Raw genomic sequence first — 20,489 nt, 5'->3', positions numbered from 1 at the left:
GTCCTTTTTAGTTTGAGCTATGAGGTGGCGCTTTAGAAACGCCTACAAGCAGTGGTCGAAGTGTACGAAAAGAAGTAGTGGAACTGTGTTCCCTGCTGGCCTGCACCCACTCCCCACAAACCCCATCACCAGGACCCCTCCCACACACAATACACACACCCAAACACTTGCACCTGCTGTTTAGGGAACGTTCAGTGCAGTGCACTGAGAGTGCAAGTTTCAACTTCTTCATACACTTTTATTTTAAAACGAAACCATTCCGGACCGGTTTCTTTTTAAAATAGTATAGGCGCTGTAAAAGCTAATTTAAAAAAGTAGAGGAGCACTGCTCCCGCTCACTTCGACCGCTGCCTACAAGCCAAAACACATTAGAGTACAAATAGGGAGTAATGAAATAGGAGAAGGCACACAAAGCGTGTGTGGTTTGCTTGGTTATTTGGCCATTCATTGACTGCCATGGCCATGCTAATCCCTTTGGCCATTCTCACCCAGTTCTTGTCCCTCCCCATCAAAACACCTCCTCATGAGCACTTTAATCAAGCTTTCCCATCCCCCTTTGCACTAAAAGTGCCTGCCAGTGTTTTCTGAAAGTAGTCTTCTGAGAGTCAATGAGGCTCATTACAGGTCCGGTGGTAACCCTGCCAGTGCTACCAGCGGGTTGGCGCCGGACCAGTAAAAATTTACTGGCACCTGACTTCCCTTTGCCACCAGACTATTCCAAGCTCGGCAGCTGGGAAGTCAGGCGCCGGTAATTTCACTAATCCCCATTCCCATAGAGTCTGTGAGTAGGGACACGTAAGCACTGGCACCGTTGTTAATGGTGCCGGTGCTTCCCTGGCGGCTTTGCCTACCGTGACCTCTGTGCCCGGCATAGCGGCTCTGGCAGGCAAACCCGTAGTTTGCTGGTCCGGAAACAAGGGTGCCGGTGTGCTTACCGGCACCCTTATTTCCAGACCGGCAAACTCAGCATGAGGCCCAATGACTTACTTGAAGTTGTAAACAGACTACTGTAGTAAACATTTCTTAACCAGGTGAACCTTCAACCACTTGATTTATAAGCATTATGCATGTCCTTTACTGAAGTCCTGTTTAAAACAACATTTTTGGCTTGTGTACACGTATTAGGCCATCCAGGCACTGCTATTAGATACCCAGGTACTCAAACCATTGTGCAGCTGCTACCACCAATAGCCAGTTAATACCACTATGGCAGTGCCTGGCAAGTGCCTTTCCCATGCCGACACAAAAGCCCAAACTGTTGGCATTGCTTGTCCCAATGTGTGGTCGAAGAACGTAGCAATACGTTACTAGCCTTCTTAATGTGCTTTCATGCCCCACTCCCAAAACACTACACTCTGGAGCAGTTGCAGCTGGTTAATTTATAAAAGGGATGGCTATAGACTATTTTCCTGAATTCAACCGAGTAAATGTATGTGAGCTAAACCAGTAAGCTTTTGGCCAGTGTTTCCCTTTACATTTCTTAATATAATGGGTTCAAATCATGCATTTCTTTCACAGCAAAAATGGCAGAATAATTGGGTGACAATGTAGAATGTACACTCTGCTCTGCATGGAACGCTGTCCAGACAAGTGGTCGACTGTAAATTGGTCGAAAGACAAATGGTCGAATTTTTTTTTCAATTTATATATGCATTTTTTTGGTTTTCGTTTAGGGGAAAAAAAGGGTTTTTTTAGAAAAAAAAGGGGGTTAGGAGGGAACCCCCCCCAAAAAAAAAAGCGGTGAAAATAAAAAAAAAAAAAAATCGACCATTTGGCTTTCGACCAAATTGGTTCGACCATTTGTCCAGTCGACCAAATTTTTTCGACCAAATGTCTGGCAACCGCATGGAACACTTGATACACTCCAACAAATGCCAGGTAACAAATAGTACTGATGAGCATCTATTAGTGGGTGATGATGCTGGCTGCCCCCAAAATAAATTCTGAAGGCCTCTTCCACATTATATGCCATCATTGCCACACTTTTAAGAAAGTTATCCCCAAACCAGGTCTGTCCCCCTTTCATGGCGTTTTGGTCCGAAGAAGTAATGTGGCTGGTCTTCATAATACATGCAAGCCTGGCCCTCGTAAAACGCATTTTCATGCTGCTAGTGGCCCAAAAAAGGGTCTGTCTCAACGATACGTGCTTGCATTGCCCACCTTTCATGCTGCTAGTGCCCACATCATATTCTGCAGTGTATCTTAACATATGCCCACGTTGACCCACATGGAACCTTTGGCCCATACAGGCACACGCATACAAATATGCTCACCAGCACATTTTCATAAACCCACATGCACACAACTTTTAAACATACCTTTTTTCTTTGTCACGAGTCTAAAAGCCACGAATGGTTAATTATTTCACACATGACATTGGAAAACTTGATAACTTGTTAAAACTGTTCCATTGGTCTTAATTGGTTTAAAGCTTGGGCCCTGGCAGAAGAGCGTTTGAGATAAACCAATTTGCTTGTAGTCATCGTTTGACAATGGTATGCATTATGTACACAACATTTGCACATCCAACTATTCTCTGTAACACTTAAGGATTTTTGAGAGGAAAGGGGCTACCCAAGCATTGTGTGGAATGTCTTTTACCAGGGATGCAACTACACTGAAACTTTGGGGCGGGAAGGGTTAGACTAATGCTTCAAATGGCGTCTTTGTTACTAGTTTATGCTTCATGTCCATTCACATTTTTACTATAATTCTGTATAGCCCTAAGAGTCAAAGGACAGTCGTGATTCTATTAATAGCACGCAGGTGAGCATTATGCGCTTCTCCTATCTTTTATTTCATTACAGCAGTAACAGAATTAAGACTAGTGCTCCAATAATGCACATACCCTTTCTTCTTCGTCATCCATTCAGTGCTGGGCTATAAAAAAAAATGCCCTATTCATGTCCTCTTTCGTGGCTACAACCCCCCCATTAACAAAGCAAGGACTGGAAGACAACACGACGTAAAGACCCTCCAATGAACCAGGTGGCGAGGAAAGGAGACTTAACATCCGTCAGTAGGTCTAGCCCTCGTGGTCTTTGGGGGCTACAGAGAGAAAAGAAAAAGAATGAATGGGGGCGGGGGTAAAAAGAGGGTTAATATTCACCTCTGTGACATTATTAGAATCACCACTGTCCATCAACTCCAAGTACTAAATGGAATTCTAAGGCCTGGCACGGGGCTCTTATGGACAGTTCAAAACCATAACAGAACCACAGCTGAAGCGTGCACAAGTGGTTTACACTAGTGTCATGATCACGTCCAGGGTTGTAGGTTTGGGATCAGGTAGTCAGGCCAGAAAGGGTTCTTTGTGTATATCTGTGGGGTCTAGATGGGTGCTAGCATGGCGTACCCGGCGTTCTTGCAATCCTCAGTACCAGAATTAGTGTGCTCCTATAGAGATCTAATGGTTAACAATTTCCCTTAAGATGGCCGCCCTGTGGGTCGCAGACTAGGTAGCAATAGAGAACTTGTAGTTGGGCATGGAGGACTATAAAAGCCCCACCCACGCAGTAACACGCGCTTTGCGTTAATTCCGCTGACAGCGGTGTAACACTACCGGCGCTCTGCTCACAGACCTGTAAAGACAATAGAAAAGTCATGTTATGATCTATACAGAAAATCCACCGAGCGAAGGTTCAACGTATCTGTCAAGAATTTCCGTAGCAGCAGTCCTCTAGCAGGTGAAATCTTCCTCCAAGTTCCGCGGTTCAGTCCGCAACTTTCTTCCTCCGACCTACGAAAACTTGCAAGACAAGGTACAATAGTTAAAGAAAGAACATTTAAAACATTTGTAGTGAGTGAACATAAACTGTGCGTATGTGTCACGCATTAATCGGCGGCAGAGACACAGGAGCACCTGTCACTCACACATAGCCTTCCCCCATAGTGCCAGGAAGGGCAGGCGCGCGTACCCCCCTCAACTCAGCGTGTGTGCTGTACATTGCCTGGCACTGACACAGAAGCCACACCACTTAGCACAGCACCAGTCATGCATTAATCAGGGGCAGTGACACAGGAGCACCTGTCACTCACACATAGCCTTCCCGCATAGTGCCAGGCAGGGCAGGCGCGCATACCCCCCTCACCTCAGCGTGTGTGCTAAAACAGCAGGTAAGCATGCACCAACATGTGTTTACACCCTCTGTCCCAACAAGCCAACCCCACCCTCTCTGGACCGCCCGTGTTGTTCCCTTGTGCATCCCCCCACCCCCTTCCTGCAAACAGGAGCCTGTCCTGATACATTCTGGTTTCACCATCACCGTCTGCTGGATTTTACTTTTATGGACTTTGTTGATTCACAGTGCGTCACCCTTTCTCAACTCTCATGCTGGACTTCCTTTGCATCTTGTACTCATGGTGGCCCTGAATCATGCAGTTGCATCTTCATCTTGTATCCTGGCTTGCAACATTATGTGTTACTACTGACTTCTCCAATTGTATTCACTCTCCTCTCTTGCTTCTCCACTCTTTTTGACTGCTTACTCTCTGTTCTCTCCTCCCCTCCCCTCTCCCTTTTCCTATCTCCACCCCTCCTCCCCTTACTTTCTTCTATGCACTTACTCTATCAGAATTGTCCCTGCACCTACTATGATAGCAACCTCGTCTGTCGCTCCCCTATCCCCTTACTGTTGTCCCCCCTCCCTCCAGCACTATCTGAAACGTTGTCAGGCCTAGTACGATAGTCACTTGTTTTGTTCCTCCCCTCCCTTTTTGCACCCCTCTCCCTCACCTTTTGTTTTCCTCCAGCTCTACCTGAAATGCCGTCAGGCCTAGTACGGTAGTCGCCTTTCTGTTTCCATTTCCTTCCCACTCTCCCCCTCCCTTCCTTATATATGTCTTAGCACTTGCACTATCTGAAATGTCGTCAGGCCAAGTACGATAGTTAATTTCACATCCTTACTGGTCATGGCCTGTAAGAATGTCGTTGTATTTTCCCTTGTTCCCTTCCTTGCCTTGAAGCGTTTTGAAACGCATTGTGTATAGGCGCTATATAAATAAACTATCATATCAAACTATCATATGCGCTTATGTAGCCGAAGTTCCTACGAACTCTTCCAAGTATTCCAAAGCCAGGCCTCACAGAGAGAGAACCATTAGCTTGGTAACGAAGGCATGTATCACTGCGCGCCTTTGCCAATTAGGCGCGCATGCTTACCTCAAGAGAAGACTTCATGTTTTTACTTCGACGCCCGTTTTTCCTCGAGTGTGATTCTCTCTTCATTTAACCTGCAAAAGAAAGAGCGAGTTTTTAGACTTTCATCATCAAAACACCCATGCACGAAAGCAGGATGGAGAGCTCCCTAACATAAAAACAGGTGAGGAGGAGAACGGGGCACATAGATATTATAAGGGCACTCAGCAGGGCTGGATGGGGTGAGCCATAGTATAGTGACCCACATTATATTAATTCCAATTCCCCTCCTGTTTTCTCTCCTTTGACAGGAGAAATTCCTGTTTAACCAGTATTGGCAGATCACGAGGGTACCCAGACCATTTACGCTCCTGCGGAGATAAGGTAAGCGTTACAACTAGCAAGTCCAGAGCATGGAAGCATTTGCCCAGTCAGCTGCCCTCACAATATCCTGCAGCCATGCACCTGACCAAAAGGCCTTAGATGCCATGGCCCCTCTAATCAAATGTGCCTAGACAACTCCATATCCACACCTGCCTCCCTCACCGATCTACCCAATGTAGGAGAAGAAACTGGAGAACAAGTTTTTCGGAATTATAAAAATAGCAGCCCCATAGCTCGTCACAGCAGCTGTAACCTATTCATAGTGCATCATTAATTGTACCACACACAGGGTTAGGATTACCCAGAAAATCCAGGAACTCCATGTATTTAGATGCAGGTTTAGTACATTCATATAAAGAAAAGGAAACACCAGATGTGGTAAATACTCCACCTTTAAGCTCCAAAGCCCGGATGCCTGCCACCCTGAGAAATGCTACAAGTACATCAAGGTGAATAGCGTGGCGGAAAGCGGTTTCGGAGAAAGTCGCGTATTGGGCTGCCATTGCTTGGTTATAAACCGCGAATGAGATTAACACTCCATAACTGAGAGTACCCTGGCACCGGCCGTGCCTGGATCCGGACCCCCTTTTAGGAGCTGGCAAACCAGGGGATGTTTACTCAGGGAAGCCCCCTGCTAGATAGTGATAAGTTGAAATAGCCGAACCGTATAGATTCACCGACAGATATGAAGCGAAGGATGCCGTTTCTACGAGGAAATTCACAATGGAAGGCAGTAGGGACAGACAGGGATCAAGATAACTTCCAATGTACCAGCACACAGGTCGACCAGGCTGACTTACAGGATCACAATGTGTTGGCTGCCCAAGAGGCTGTAATGAGGCCTGAAGCTGTGCCTGAAATGCCCTGCATGGCCCAACGTTCCCCAATATCAGCCAGCCATAATCTGGATGGGACTCCTTCTGAAACAACGGATGTGCATCTCTCTGTGGACCCTGGAGTATTCTGGGAAAGGCTGGTAATAGCTTGGGAACACACAAGTAGTTGTCAGGACTATTGGACACAGAGCCTGGGTTGGAAACCATGGAGTTATCAATACAACAGTGTCCCCCTGGGTCTGGGCATGCACTAACACTCTGGGGAAGAGGTTGAACAGCAGAAAAGTGTAAACTGTGTCCGGGCCCCAGTTCTGAGAGAATGCGTACATCGCCAGAGCCCCTGTGATGGGTTTCCAACTGAAGAGCAGCAGGAGTTTGGTATTGTGGCGTGAAGCAAACCGATCGATGTGAAGAAGGCCCCAAGCCGGAGGATATCGCAGAATACTGCAGGTGTCCATTGCCAATCCAACGGATTACTCCAGTACCAGGACACCAATGTGCCACAGTGTTGGCGGTTCAAAGAATGAACCATACGTGCACCTTGAGCAGAGAATGCAAGGTCCAATGGAGCCAGTGGAAGGGTATGTGGCTGTGCTGAAGACGCCGAGTCATAGCTGTGAGTTAGGTGCTTTGACAAATTCTCTCATTAGAGATCAACTGGTAAAATGCACCAATAATGCCAGGGTGCAGGTAAAGTTGTTGGCAAAAGACTTGACCTTAGGCTGTGGAACTCACAGAGCATTGAGCAGACAACTCAGTACATCAAGATGAAAATAGAAAAGCACAGCCAGGAAGAGTGTGCAGTAATTCAGATAAGAAACACTGTGGCGAGAAGACAACCCAAATGCTTTAGATGTCGAATCCAAGACATGGAGCGGCCAGTGTGTTTTGTCCAGCAAGGAATGCAGAATGAATCGGATGCAAGCATGAGGGTCACTTTGTACGCATGTGTAAGGAGAACACCATCAATGCTGTGGAGTCCAGTGTAAGCAAGAAAGTGTTCAGACTCCTTAGAGCGGTGAGAGTAAACCTTGCCATATATTTGAAATCTCAGCAGTGTCGGGAGGCATGGGAGGCCGTGTGGACACGTTCCGCATTGATGGCTCATACCTCTCAATGCAGGTGGACAGTGCTTCCCCTTGGACTATTATTTCTAAGGATATGTTCACAGGAACATTTTCCAGGGAAGTGCAAGAGTTGGTACTGCCCCACATCCAGCCGTGTGGCTATGGTGAGACAGTGATTCAGCTGGTGGGGAAATTTCAAGGAGTCATTGGCTACAAGGGCAGGGAATGCAGTGCAGAAATCTTGTTGGCAAAGAAAGGATCATCCTTACTGGAATGGGAGGAACAGAGCAACCTGGGAGTTTGCATTCAAGCAAGTGCACCTGTTCCAGTGACCATTGCAGAGGTGGACAATAGATGGGCCATTGGAATTTCCAATGGTGTTCACGGAAAGTCTAGGGAAGCTCAGGGACTTTGAACACTGTATCAAGATGAAGAGAAGCAGACAGCCAGTGGTGCATAAGGTGCGACCTGTTCCTCACCACATCAAGGAGCAGCTACATAGGAGTGATAGAATCTGTGCATGGGACTGATTGGTTGTCCCCGGTGGTCCTAGTGGCAAAGAGCAATGGGAAGAACCGGTTACGTGTTGATTTGAGAGACCTGAGCAATAACATTTTGGTGGAGAGACATCCCTTGCCGGTCATATCAGAGGTTCTGGCTGTGCTGGCTGACTCGAGTTGGTTCACGGTTATGGATTTGTCTGATGCTTACCACCAGGTGCCGTTGTCACTAGAGTGTCAAGACGTTACAGCGTTCATCACCAGGGAAGGAACATTCAAGTACCTTAGGATGGCTTTTGGATTGGCTTCAGCTGCAGCTGTCTTTCAACGTGCTATGGAGAAGATTTTGGAGGGTGTTAATAACATGATTGTTTTCAAGATGACATTGGGCCTCTTTACGGTTCTGGTAGTAACCCTGCTGGTAAAATCGTCGGGTTGCCGCCTGACCTGAAAAAAATTACCGGCACCTGACTTCCCAGTGTCACCCGGGCTATTCGGAGTGCCGGAAAGTCAGGCGCCGGTAATTTTGTTAGTCCCCATTCCCATGGAGTCCCATAGGTCTCCATGGGAATGAGGACACTGGAGCACCGCACCCTTAGCAATGGAACCAGTGCTTATGTGAGAACTCTGCGAGCGGGTGCCATCCTGCCTGGCAGGTCTGACCTGACGGGTGGTACGGCACCCGGCCGCAGAGTTGTAGTGTGCCAGTTCGGAAACAACTGTGCCGGTAGGCTTATTTTCATTTTTGCTGATTGTATCAAGCAATATGACAAGGTGTTAAGTGTGCTGAAGAGGTTGTGTGAGGCTGGTTCAATAGTGCAGTGCAGTAAATGTAAAATTGGGGTATGTGAAGCAGAGTAGGGCACAGGATTTCGGCTCAAGGAATATCTCCCAAGCACAATTTGGTAGAAGCAATAAGTAAGGCCCCGGCATCACAGGATAAGGATCAGTTGAGATCATTTATGGACATGGCAGAGTTTTTTCACAAGTTTGTTAATAACTTTGGCCCCATCTCGACTCCGTTGAGAGCGTTGCTGAAAAAGGGGGTTACCTTTGTCTGGTTAGATGAATGTATGGAAGCCTTCCAGGAGTTCAAGAGAGGGATCTCTAATGCACCTTCTTTATGGGGTTTGTGAGTGGATGAAAGACATTGTTCTTTTTGTTGATAAAACACTTTGATTTTGAAACAAAACATGAAAACAAATCAACTGTTAGCGGAACATGCATCCCTGCCAATCCCCGCTAACTGTTAAAAATCACACTTTTATTGAAATAACAGGGTTCTTTTGTCTTATCTGGTTACATTCTTGCACAACAATCTAATATGCACATGGTGTCCACAGTATATTATCACAAGCTAAACCGGCCCTCCAAGGCAAGTAGCGAGTAAATAGGCGTCCTCCCATTTCTGCCATATTCTTTTCACCTTCTCGGGGCAGCCCCTAGCAGTATATACTCTATGCTCCATTGCGACACAGATATCTACGTCAGTAGTCCATTGTTCATAGCTTGGTGTTACAGCAGATCCCCAAAGTTGCGCTATGTTTCTTTTAATCAGCGCGGTGGTGGCAGATAAAAACAGCTTCTCGTACCGTGATAATTCACCATCATCCTCCAACCCTAGTAATGGCAGTTTTGGATCCCTGGGGATCGTTCTACCCAAGACATTTGACAATTCGTTACAACACGCTTGCCAGTATTGTTGGATGTGAGTACACTCCCACAGGATATGGAAGAAGTTGCCTTCCTCATTTTTACAAGGCAAAAAAGTTGGATCTGCAATCTTGCCCCATCTGAATAGCGCCACTCTTGGGTAGTATACCCGGTGCAGTATTTTTAATTGGATTAGCCTGAGTCTGGATGAAATGGCTATCTTCTGGCGGAACATCAGCGAAGAGACCCATTCCTCCGGGAGTATGGCCCCCACACCCCTTTCCCATTTGGCATTTAAACTCAATTCATTTGTGGCAAAGGAGGTAATGGCGCTGTAGAACACCGATGTTACCTTGTGCTTGGTCAGCTCAGGGAATAAATGAACTTCCATTGGCGTATATTCTGGCATGTCGATCAGGGCAGGGAGGTGAACCAGCATTGCATGCTTCAACTGCATGTAATGGTATTGTTCGGTCTGGGGGAGATTGAAATGGGAGGCGAGATCTGCAAACGGGATTACGTTACCTTCCCTCACAACATCCCCAACATTTAGTATCCCTTGGTTTGACCATGGGGGCCATTTAGGGAGTTTTTGTTCACCCCCGGGAGATTCCTATTGTTCCTTAATGGTTGTACAGAGTCCGTTTTTTGTCCCATTTGACGTATTTGTGTGTCGTCCCATATTTGCGTAATGTGTGATATCAATAATTTGGGCGGCCGTTCAGTTTTTTTCACGATAGAGGTACCTCATAATGGGTCTTTCCAATGCATCGGGTTCAGGTAGTCTATTATGCGGTAGTGAAGTATCCCTGTGGAGTTAGTCGTTTACAACTACCATTTGACTGGCCCAATAGTATGTCTGTAGACGGGGAAGTCCAATCCTGCCCTCAATATGGATCTTTGAAGGGTTGCAAGTGCCAGGCGTGGGTGGCCCCCACACCACAACAGTTTTCTAAGTGTTTGGCCAATTTTGTGACACTCACTTTGCGGAATATATAGAGGAGCATTTTGTAGTATATACAGGAAGTGGGCAGGGCTATCGTTTTAAAAAGGGCTGTCCTGCCTAGCAGTGTCAGTGACGGGGATGTCCAGTGTCAGACATCCTCCGTGAATCTCTTCGACACAGGGTGTACATTTTTAGTCACATAATCGTTGAGGTTATTTGTGACTTGTATCCCGAGGTATCTAAATTGTTCCCTTTCCACTCTATAGGGGCAGTCAGCTGGCACTATGTCCTCCTCTTCTCCCAGTGGAAACAGTGTGGACGTCGTCCAATTGACCTGCAGACCACTAAAAGTACTGTACCTCTCTAGCTGGTGTGTCAGTGTTGCAGGACCTGATCGGGTCTTTTAAGTATATCAGCAGGTCATCCGCATACAAGGACACTTTGTCCTCCCATCCGTCTGCCCAGCCGAAGCCGTTCCATGTCTCTGTGGATCTCAATAATTCAGCTAGAGGTTCTATTGCCAGTGCAAAGATCATGGCCGATAGGGGACAGCCCGGTCCTGTCCCTTTTCCTAGTTCAAAGGGACCTGATACGTATCCGTTTACTCTAGTCACTGCCTCCGGGGATTTGTAAAGGAGCTTAACCCAACCCATGAACTGCGGGCCAAAGCCCATGCGATGCATCATCTCCCATATCGCCTCCCAATAAACCGAGTCAAAGGCCTTTTCAAAGTCTATTGCAAGCAAGGCCTTGGAGAACAGGTATCCTCTCTAGCGCTGAGTGTAACCTATGTATATTCATCCGGGTGGATCTCTGCGGCATGAATCCGCATTGATCGGTGTGGATCAGTGTAGATTTGACCTGTTGTAATCGGTTGGCCAGCACCTTTGCAAGCAGTTTGGCTTCGCTATTTATGAGAGAGATGGGCCTGTATGAGCTGCACTTACCCGGCGGTTTGTCTGGTTTCGGTATCACTATTATAGTAGCTTTCCTAAGGTCTAGGGGTAGACAACCCTGTGTGCGTGACTTCTTGTACAGTCTCAACAGGTGCAGGGTTATCTCGTTCGCACCTATCATTTTCCACACTTCGATCGGAAAGCCGTTTGGTTGCAGGGTTTTGCCGGACTGAAGTTCCGACATAGCTGTGGTTAGCTCATCCACCGTGATGTCTTTTTCTAGTAACTGCTCAGACTTGAGGGTTGGAAGGGTGACGTCTGCCAAGATGGAGACGTCAATGGGAGAGGATGGTGCTTTATATACACTCAGCGTAATAGGCTGCAAAGCCTTCTGCAATGTCTCGGTCTGTCACTAGTGGTTCAGAATCTTCGGGTGTGAGCATCCTTACCTGGCTAAAACCCTCATCCCTGCGTTTCAGCCACGCCAACATCTTACCCGCCTTGTCCCCCGTTTTATACACCCTGGCTTGCATTGCTTTATGAGCCTGCTTAGCATTATCTAGAGCTATGTTTTGTAGTTGTTGTGGAATTTTCGAGAAATTGGCAATCACCACACTACCTGAGAGGTTGACATTGGCGGGTGCCCTGGCCACAGGAGTATGAAGGGAGGATAAGGGGAGCTATGAGAGAGCATGTTAGAGGTGGGGGCCAGAGGAGTAAGGAACCTTGTATACTAGTCGGACCCATATCAGGACAGAGACGCATCAGGGGAGACTACGCAAGCCGAGCGCCTCAATTTAGGATAGAGACGCAAACTAAACAACCCTACTAACAATTTCCCTTTCTGCATACACCTCAAACTCCAAACCAAACGCAACCAAAACCTACAGCACAACAAACCGCACAAACTTCACTACATTGCAACAACAAAACAAAAACACACATAGTCTTGCACAACAGTACACAACGACTACCGGCCGCAAACCCCACAGGCCCAGCCAACGGACCCACCGGGCTGAGGCCGCCAACAGCACATCACTGCTCTTTTGCACTTTTCCTGCTTCCTCCCACTAACTCAACCTCCCCTCCTCTTTCAGAGCCGCCAGAGCGCCAGGGGACCACTCCGGTGCTGATAGTGCGTGGTACAAATGTCATTTAACATTAACATTGTTTCTGCGCCAACTGTAGCGCGCGGTGTGCTTCTGGTCGGTCAAGGGTTAGATGTGCTGCCTCCGCACGTTGTACACGTGTTTCAGCGTTGTGTAGTGCTTTGAGGTGTTTCTTCATGTGGGCCGTGGTCCAGAAGATAATTTCTCCTCTAAGCACTGTTTTGAAAGCCTCCCACAGCGTCTCCGGATTGTCTACAGAGCCTGTGTTTAATTCGAAGTATGTTTTTGTGGCATTTTGGATTTGTTCCACCAGGTCTGGAAAGCCTAGGTAGTAGTTATTCAGTTGCCAGAGGAGCGGGGGGATTGGTTTGTTGGTTCTAAGCCCTATTATCACGGGGGCAGTGGTCCGAGATACCCCTGGGAAGCAATTGTGCTTCGCTTATTAAGTGCAGATCAACTGATGGGAGAAAGAAATAGTCTAGCCTCGAGAGCGAGACGTGAGCTCCAGAGTGGTATGAGTATTCCCTTATATCAGGGTGTACATTCCTCCATACATCTTGTAGTCCCAAAGCATCAGTGAACGTAGCAAGGTTGGTGTGTGTGGAAGGGTTTCTGTTGCGGAGGTGTGTACGGTCAAGTTCTGCATTCATAATTTCGTTGAAGTCTCCTCCCGTTAGCATAAGGTCTGAAGAGTATCCAGTGATTATGGGGGTAATGTCCTTGGTTAGGGAAGCCAGTAGATTTGGGGGTGCATAGACCGCCAGCATAGTGATGGTACGCTCCCAGAGAGTCGCTGTTATGTATACAAATCTACTCCCTGTGTCTTGGGTGACAGTAGAAAGAGTAAAGGGAAGCCTCTTATGTGTTAAGATTAGTACCCCACGGGCGCCCATGGTGAACCCAGCATGTATCGCTATGCGGTAATTAGTGCGTTTAAATAAGGTGCAGTTTGTACCCGCCAAGTGGGTTTTGATTAGGAATACAGCGTCCGGGGAGTGACGGTTTAACAACTGTAATACTAGGCGCCTTTTAAGGCCGCTACCGAACACGTTTACGTTCCAGGTCATGATTTTAATGGTTCTGGTGTCATTCCGATTAGAGATCATCGTCATCTGAGGTAGGAGTGGAGTGTGTCATAGCATGTTGGTTTGCGTGATGCTATATTGCGTTCTGCCATATTGTCGGGAGGTATGCTGCATTTTCAGGCAGTGTGACCTGTGGGAGGACCATGGCCACTTGTTGTGTTATATCTTGTTGACAATGTTTGTGTACTGTAACTCTTAGACCCGGTGTGAACCCAAACATTCGAACTTTGTTCACCCCACCCTATACTCCACCCAACCTGAAGTATCTATCGCCCGAACAACAAAGGACAGCTGTCAAATCAGACAGTTGTCAAACAAACATTAATGAGTACTAATTACCCCAGCCACTTGATGTATTTCAGTCGGGAGGGACCAAGCTTCAATTGTTCTCTTATCTCTCAGGTAAGCAGCCGGGGAGGCTCATGGTGGGCCACCAGCCGTCATGGGCACCAGCGGTTCAGTGTTCCAGTGCGGATTTGGAGGTGGCTTCTATTGCCCACTTCGCTGAAAGAGGATATAACAGTTCGTAGGTCGGCAGTCCCCATTACTCATTATCGTTCTGCGGCATTGCTTCCAGTTGTTGCTGTGGTCTGGCATGTGGTGACCTTTCCGGACTTGGGCTGTCTGCCTGTTTTCTTGCCTCCCTTGTGGTTTCCAGTCTCCGTCCACATGTCGTTCCGCACAGTTCCATGCCTCCCTGGGGTCCGTGAAGTGCACAGTCGTGCCATTTGTGGTATATTTTGAGTTGTGCAGGGAATAGCAGCCCATATTTAATGTTCAGTGTTTGCAAACGTTCTTTGAGCGGGTCGAAGGATTGTCGTGCCTTTTGTACTTCCTGAGTGAAGTCTAGGAAGAATGCGATTTTGGAGGCATTGGGCCTCATTCCGAGGTGGGCGGTAAGGCATTACCGGCACTGGTAAGGGAACCGGTGCCGGTAATCCCTTACCGCCCTACTACGAGTTCGCTTTGGGGGTCCTTCCTTAATGCCTGGTTTTACCAGGTGTTAAGGATGGCACTCGCAAAGGGATACCGGGGTCAATAACGGTACTGCAATTTGCGGTACCGTTATTGCCGCCTTCCCCTTTCCCATTGAACCCTATGGGGGCTCAAATGGGAATGGGGAATGGCTCTGATGAATGGGGAATTACGGGTCCCTCGGAATGGAACCGTAATTGCTCCATCCACCAGACCGGAGTCGGAACGATTTTGGCGGCAGCCATGGCACTAATAGCACCATGGCTACCTCCAACCTCGCAATGAGGCCCGTTGTATGTTATGGACCCTTTTTTCCAAGCCATCTGGAGCACTGTGTCCCGATCTCTGTATTTTAGGATTTTTGCTATTACAGTGCATGGTGGTGCTCCAGGTGTAGGTCTGCCAGTTGGTACACGATGTGCCCATTCGATAGAGAAGAATTTTGAGAAAGTCTTAAGCTCAAACAGGTCGGCTAGCCATTGTTCAAGGAATAGTTCCATGCACGGTCCTTCGGTTTTTTCAGGCAGGCCGAGAATTCGAATATTGTTGCGCCTCGATCTTCCTTCACCTTCTTCCACTGGCTCTTCCAAAGTTTTGATGCGCTCCAATACACCTGTCATATGTTGACTCATGCTTCGTAAGCCGTCTTCTGTCTCCGATATGCGGTTTTCCGCTTCTCCTGTGCGGGAGGTATGTTTCTGTAGATCATGATGCAGTAGGGACACTTCCTTGCTGATATTATCAATTTTATTCTCCATAGACATTCGAGAACTAGCTATAGCTCCCATCATGTCCTTGAGAGAGAGATTGTCTTCATTGCTCACTGGTTCACTAGATTGGGCTTGTTCCAGTGGGAGGGCTTGAGTTGGTGTCGTGTATTGCTCCATCTTGCTCTGTGTGGTAGTCTTCCTGGGTTTATCTTTACCCATGCCAGGAGTTGTAGTGGATGCTCTGTATTTGACCTGTCTCACCCCTGCGGTCGGTCATGTGACATGCAGCACAGGATCAGGGCTGTTGCCAGAGGGTTTGTATTGCATGGTAGAGGAGTGAGCGCTTCTGTATTGTATTGCGTGGTAATGGGTCGGTAATGTATCAACGTGCAGGCTGAAAGTGCTTCCAGCTTGCAGATCTTTTCCTTTGTTTATGCGATTTGCCTGTATATGGATTGTTGGTGTTTCATAGATACCATAGGGTGCCAGTCACATATGCTCGTACCCCGGTTGGATGCTCTCTGATGGGCATATAAACGTGGTGTTCGTATCTGTGGGTGCTCGTGTTTTGTTTCCAACAGTGATATAATGGCTCATGTACAGGCTCTGGGTCCACTTTGTTCAAGTGGGAGAAACAGGCGATCGTCCCCCTTCAGCGTGAGAGTTGTGCACTCCTTTCACGCAGTTGTTGCCTGTAAACTGGTTATTAGTTCTTAAAGGACATTCCAAGTTGCCAACGTTCTTTACTCACATTTAGGTATAGGGGTCTTTTGGTTGCTGTCGATGTGTGGTGTATGTTGTTGCTGGCTATATTGGCCCGTCTCCCCAAAGGAGTACTATATTTGGTATCTTAAGGTGTGCAGTTCTGTGTTGTCCTTGCCAACATGCATTTCTTGCTTTACATGTGTTGGTACAGGGGATTTCTTGTGGGCACACCCTGGTTCTTGTTTAGCAGCTTGTTGGCGCCCAGGCTTTATTGGTGTTTCTGTCTCAGCGGTGGGCTCGCGGGATCTGGTGTTGCGGCCGATCTATGTGAGTTTTGCCAGATAGACGCCGATCTTGCTGTGGAATAGGGTCCCGCTCTTTAACTCACTTTTGATCCCAGGACACTCCTTTGAGAACAGCTCCACTCTATTGGGCACAGTAATAGTGTTTCGGGCATTTCTTGCACTCCAGCAATTTGTCCTGGGTGTTAAAACAAATCTCAATGAGGTGATTCCACAGTACGCTATGTGTGTCTTCCAGTTCTGGGCCTGGATCTCATAGGGGCGATGCCGCTGCGGCCCTTGACAGTTTTTCCTATTTCCCGAGTTGTCTTCCAACTAATCACAGGTTTGTGTGTGGCTTCTTAAGGGATCATTGAAGCATTGCAGTTACATGCATTTCAATTTAATCTATGGCTTGTCACCAGAGTAACAATATTGGGAGACGTGACCTAGGGGTGATCGGACTATATGTCGTTACCAATGCACACACAGCTGCACTGGGGCAGGCTCCAGTCCGTTCAAATCCTCATGCGCCGCACAATTTTGCAACTTCTCTCAAACATACCGCAATAAAGAGGCACGCGCCAAAACTTTTTCGTGGGTTCGTACTATGCCAAATGCGAGTCCTGTTCTTCAGGGTGTACAGGCGTTTACATGGAGGCTCTTCGTTCAGGTTCCGCAAAGTCTGTGAATGAATGTCCATAGCGGCCGCACAGTATGTCGTAAATTGGATAGCTAGTTTTCTTTGGACGGCAGGGTTTACAGGCCGAGTTGGTGTCAGCCGTGCTAGTGTCGTCGTATACCTGACTGCAATCCGGATTACGGCTCACACAGGCCGTTAGTGTCTCGATGCCCCAGCTATGGCACCACTAGTGTCTGTGGGCACAACCCACTCCCTCCCAAGGGGTGTATGCCCTACAGACGGACTCTGCCACCTCCTTCGTGCCGCATATCCAGCTCCAGGAGGCGAAAGGAGGTCCGACCCTCGGTTTTTGAGGTAATACACTTCCTCTCTGTGGTGCCGCCTTGTCCCTGCCCACTACCCCACCGCGGAACGCAGGATCAAGAGCAAGAGCCGCCCCGCTGGCCTGGATATATTAAAAATCACCAAGACCAAGTTTTAATATTTTCTTAAATTAAAATCCTGCTCATCTCAGCCATTGAATGGAGTTTCTTATTCAGAATGCCAGCTGAGACCTTCTGTACTGCTGATAATACAGTTACAGCGAATTATGTGCTTGTTGTTGGGCCCTTCTTAGTTATTGAAAAACCATTCTAAAAGCAGAACACGTGATGACGTAGCCTATTACATCACAAGTTGCTTAGCATACTGGCAAAGGGCTCTATGACAAATGGGCATTTAACTTGTCGCCCAAAAATTCAGGCTTGTAGAACATCATCAAATTGAACATAGAACAGCATTTACAATGACCTTAGGCTGACAATACCAAAACAATGTAAATGTGATGAACTCGTAAACCCTACATCCTGCCCTTGGCCACCCCACAAACAATTTTGGGGAGTCAGCGATACAAGAAGGGCCCAGGAGTGAAATAAGCCATCCAAAATGACTTGGAGGTTACCAATAGTCTGACTAGGGTAGCAGAGTAGTTCAGCCAGTGTGGGGCCCTTTCCTTGTGTGTGAAGAATCAGTGGTGTGAAGGGCAATCCTTGGGTGGGAAGAACACACGAACACTCCTATTGCCCTATGGAGGAAAATAGGAAGGCTTTATTTTGACATCCGAACAGTACGAATTAACATGTCAATCCAGTTAGCAAACAGAATATAGGAAGTATTTCTCTCTGTCTCTCACTCTTTCACTCTGTCATCATACCCCACTTGGGCTTCCTAACTCACCCTTCACATCATCACTCAGTCTCTCTTGCGTCCTCTCTCTCCTTTCACAGCCTCAATCGGCCTTTCTCTCCCCTCAAATCCCTCACTGTTTCTCTGTCCCACTCTCACTTAGTCTCTCGATATCCTCTCACCACATCTGTCGTTCTCTCTCCCTTGCTTGCGCCCTCACAATCTCTCACACTTTCATTGGCACCCTTGTTTGTATCCACTCTTGCATCCCCATCACAATTTATCTTGCTCTCACCTTTGCTTGCTCCCTTACGTTCTCACCCATTCTTCATCTCTCACCCTTGCTCTCTTTCTTACCTTCCCACTATCAGCCTCTCTCACTGACACCTCTTTATCTCTCACTATCTTCCTCTCCCTGCAGGCAGCTTATCTGTATCTCTTACCCTCTTGCCTCTGCATCACTTCTTGCATCCTCCCTCGCACTCTTCCCCCCCTTGTCGACCTCCTGTCTTAAATGCAAACTGTAATGAACACCAGCAAACGCCAAAATGATTGGCTTTTCCAATGTTTGATTTTGTTATTGATGGTTATTGTGTAATATGCAAAAGTGCTGAATTTTCCTTTTTTTTTTGTAGTTTTGCAACCTTGCGAATATACCCTCATGGCTTAGTTTTGGTGGATTTACAGAGCATCAGCAGTGATCCTAAGGATGAGGTTGACCACGTAAGTAATCAACAAACCATCTGTGTATTGAGATCCACTTCACTCAAAACTGGGCCTGAATATCGTCAAGTAAAAGTCTGTCTGTATATCCCTGCCCATCGTCTGTGTCCCTCTACTGCCCAGCGCATTCTTTTTCCACGTTTTAAGTACTCTTGTGTGGAGGGGGGGGGTCGCTCTTTTATAGTGGCCGCTGCCCAGATATGGAACTCTAGCCTGTTGTCCCTTTGTGAGATCTCTGACCATTTGTCCTTTTGACACACCCTGAAAACCTGTTTTATGCTGTACCACCGTGTCAGATCTGATCATAAATATCTTGGCGGGGGGGGCGGGTGGATTTCATTCAAGGACCCAAAATCCACTCTTGTTGCTGTCAATCAAGCGCTAGGGACCAACAAGGAAGCAGTGGGCCCCTATGCACGTCTGCATAGGGAGAAGGTAACCACTACAAGATCCTTGAGTCTAGAATTAATTTCCGCTCCAGACCAAGCGGTTACCCCTATGAATTCTTCTATATAATGTATTCCTCTGAGTACAATAAAACACACACAAAGGAATCTATTACTAGGAAGATGGATCACCAGCGAGAACCTCTGTGAGATGGACACCAGCCGTAGAGTGTGACTTTAAGGGAATAAGAGTTGATCAATGTATGCACAACAGTCAACTAATATTGTTTCTAGAAGTACCCCCGAGAACTAACCTGAATGGAACGTTCAAAGGTCCAGGACCAGTGATAACTTTTCAGTCTAGGTGGTTATGAACAGCCCTGAAAAACATACAGTAAACCAGGTTCAGAACAGCGTGAAGCTTACCGTGATCCACGAGTGAACTATGGCAAAGTCAAAATTCCAAATGTCCCAAGCAATTCAAGAGTCAATAAACACATAGACTGCCAAAATGAGGACGCCTAATCTAGGGTGGCGGATAAGTCCCAAAGTCCACCAGGACCCAACGGCGCGCGGACGGCTAATTCACTTGCAACAACGCACAAAAGGCAGTCTCTAGTCTGTGCGTAATAGGCGGTTGTAGAAGCAAACCAAAGAGCAGAATTGAAGTCAGCAACTTGTGGGCAGTGTTCCAAATCCAAACATGATGTGAGGCAATCCGTGTAACAATCCGGGTCGGAGACGAACAAAGGATAGTAGTTGCAGTCGTGAAGCAAAGAATAGCCATGGAAAAGAAAGTATGGTCAGCAACGAGACAGTTAGCAATTCAGAGGTCGAGGCAGAGGAAATATGGGGACAAAGCAGGGGTCAGCAAACAAATGCACATTCCAAACAAGAGACAAAAACAGGCTAACATGAAACGAATTAGAAGCGCTGCAACAGGTACAAGGAAGGTTCAAATGCACCAGATCACATGATCCTGCCGAGGCGTGTCACGTGACAGTACACGTGGAAGGGATGCCATTGTTTCCAGGGTAACCTCCAACGTTCCAGCAACCGCGTCTTCCTGGTGACGTAGACTCGATGTAGAGTGCTGGAAAAGCGTTGGGGCTGTATCAAGGAACCAGGGTCCAAGCGTATCGCACATGAAGAATCGGGGTTTACGTTTTATTGTGCGACTCGTAACCTTACTGCCTTGATTCTTGACAAAGACGATCTGAGGAATGGAATGAACCACCCCCATCGCCCCCAGGAGGTTTATGAACAGGGCTGACACAGTGGTACAGCAT

The 20,489-nt window shown here is 47.3% G+C and overlaps 1 protein-coding gene across 2 annotated transcripts in view; it reads left to right on the top strand.

Annotated features, from left to right (window-relative positions):
- The window catches only part of SMS (spermine synthase), a 707,978-nt gene that overhangs the window by 210,446 nt on the left and 477,043 nt on the right, over nt 1-20,489 (top strand). For both annotated transcript variants that reach the window (XM_069639097.1, XM_069639096.1), the window contains exon 3: nt 18,727-18,814. In XM_069639097.1, the coding sequence (XP_069495198.1) occupies nt 18,727-18,814 (88 nt within the window). The remainder of the gene's footprint in view (nt 1-18,726; nt 18,815-20,489) is intronic.

This window comes from Ambystoma mexicanum, chromosome 7q, assembly GCF_040938575.1.
Source record: "Ambystoma mexicanum isolate Mex_15411 chromosome 7q, UKY_AmexF1_1, whole genome shotgun sequence".
NCBI classification, from domain to species: Eukaryota; Metazoa; Chordata; class Amphibia; order Caudata; family Ambystomatidae; genus Ambystoma; species Ambystoma mexicanum.
Note: the sequence above shows the minus strand (reverse complement) of the source record. Positions and strands in the feature narration are given on the sequence as shown.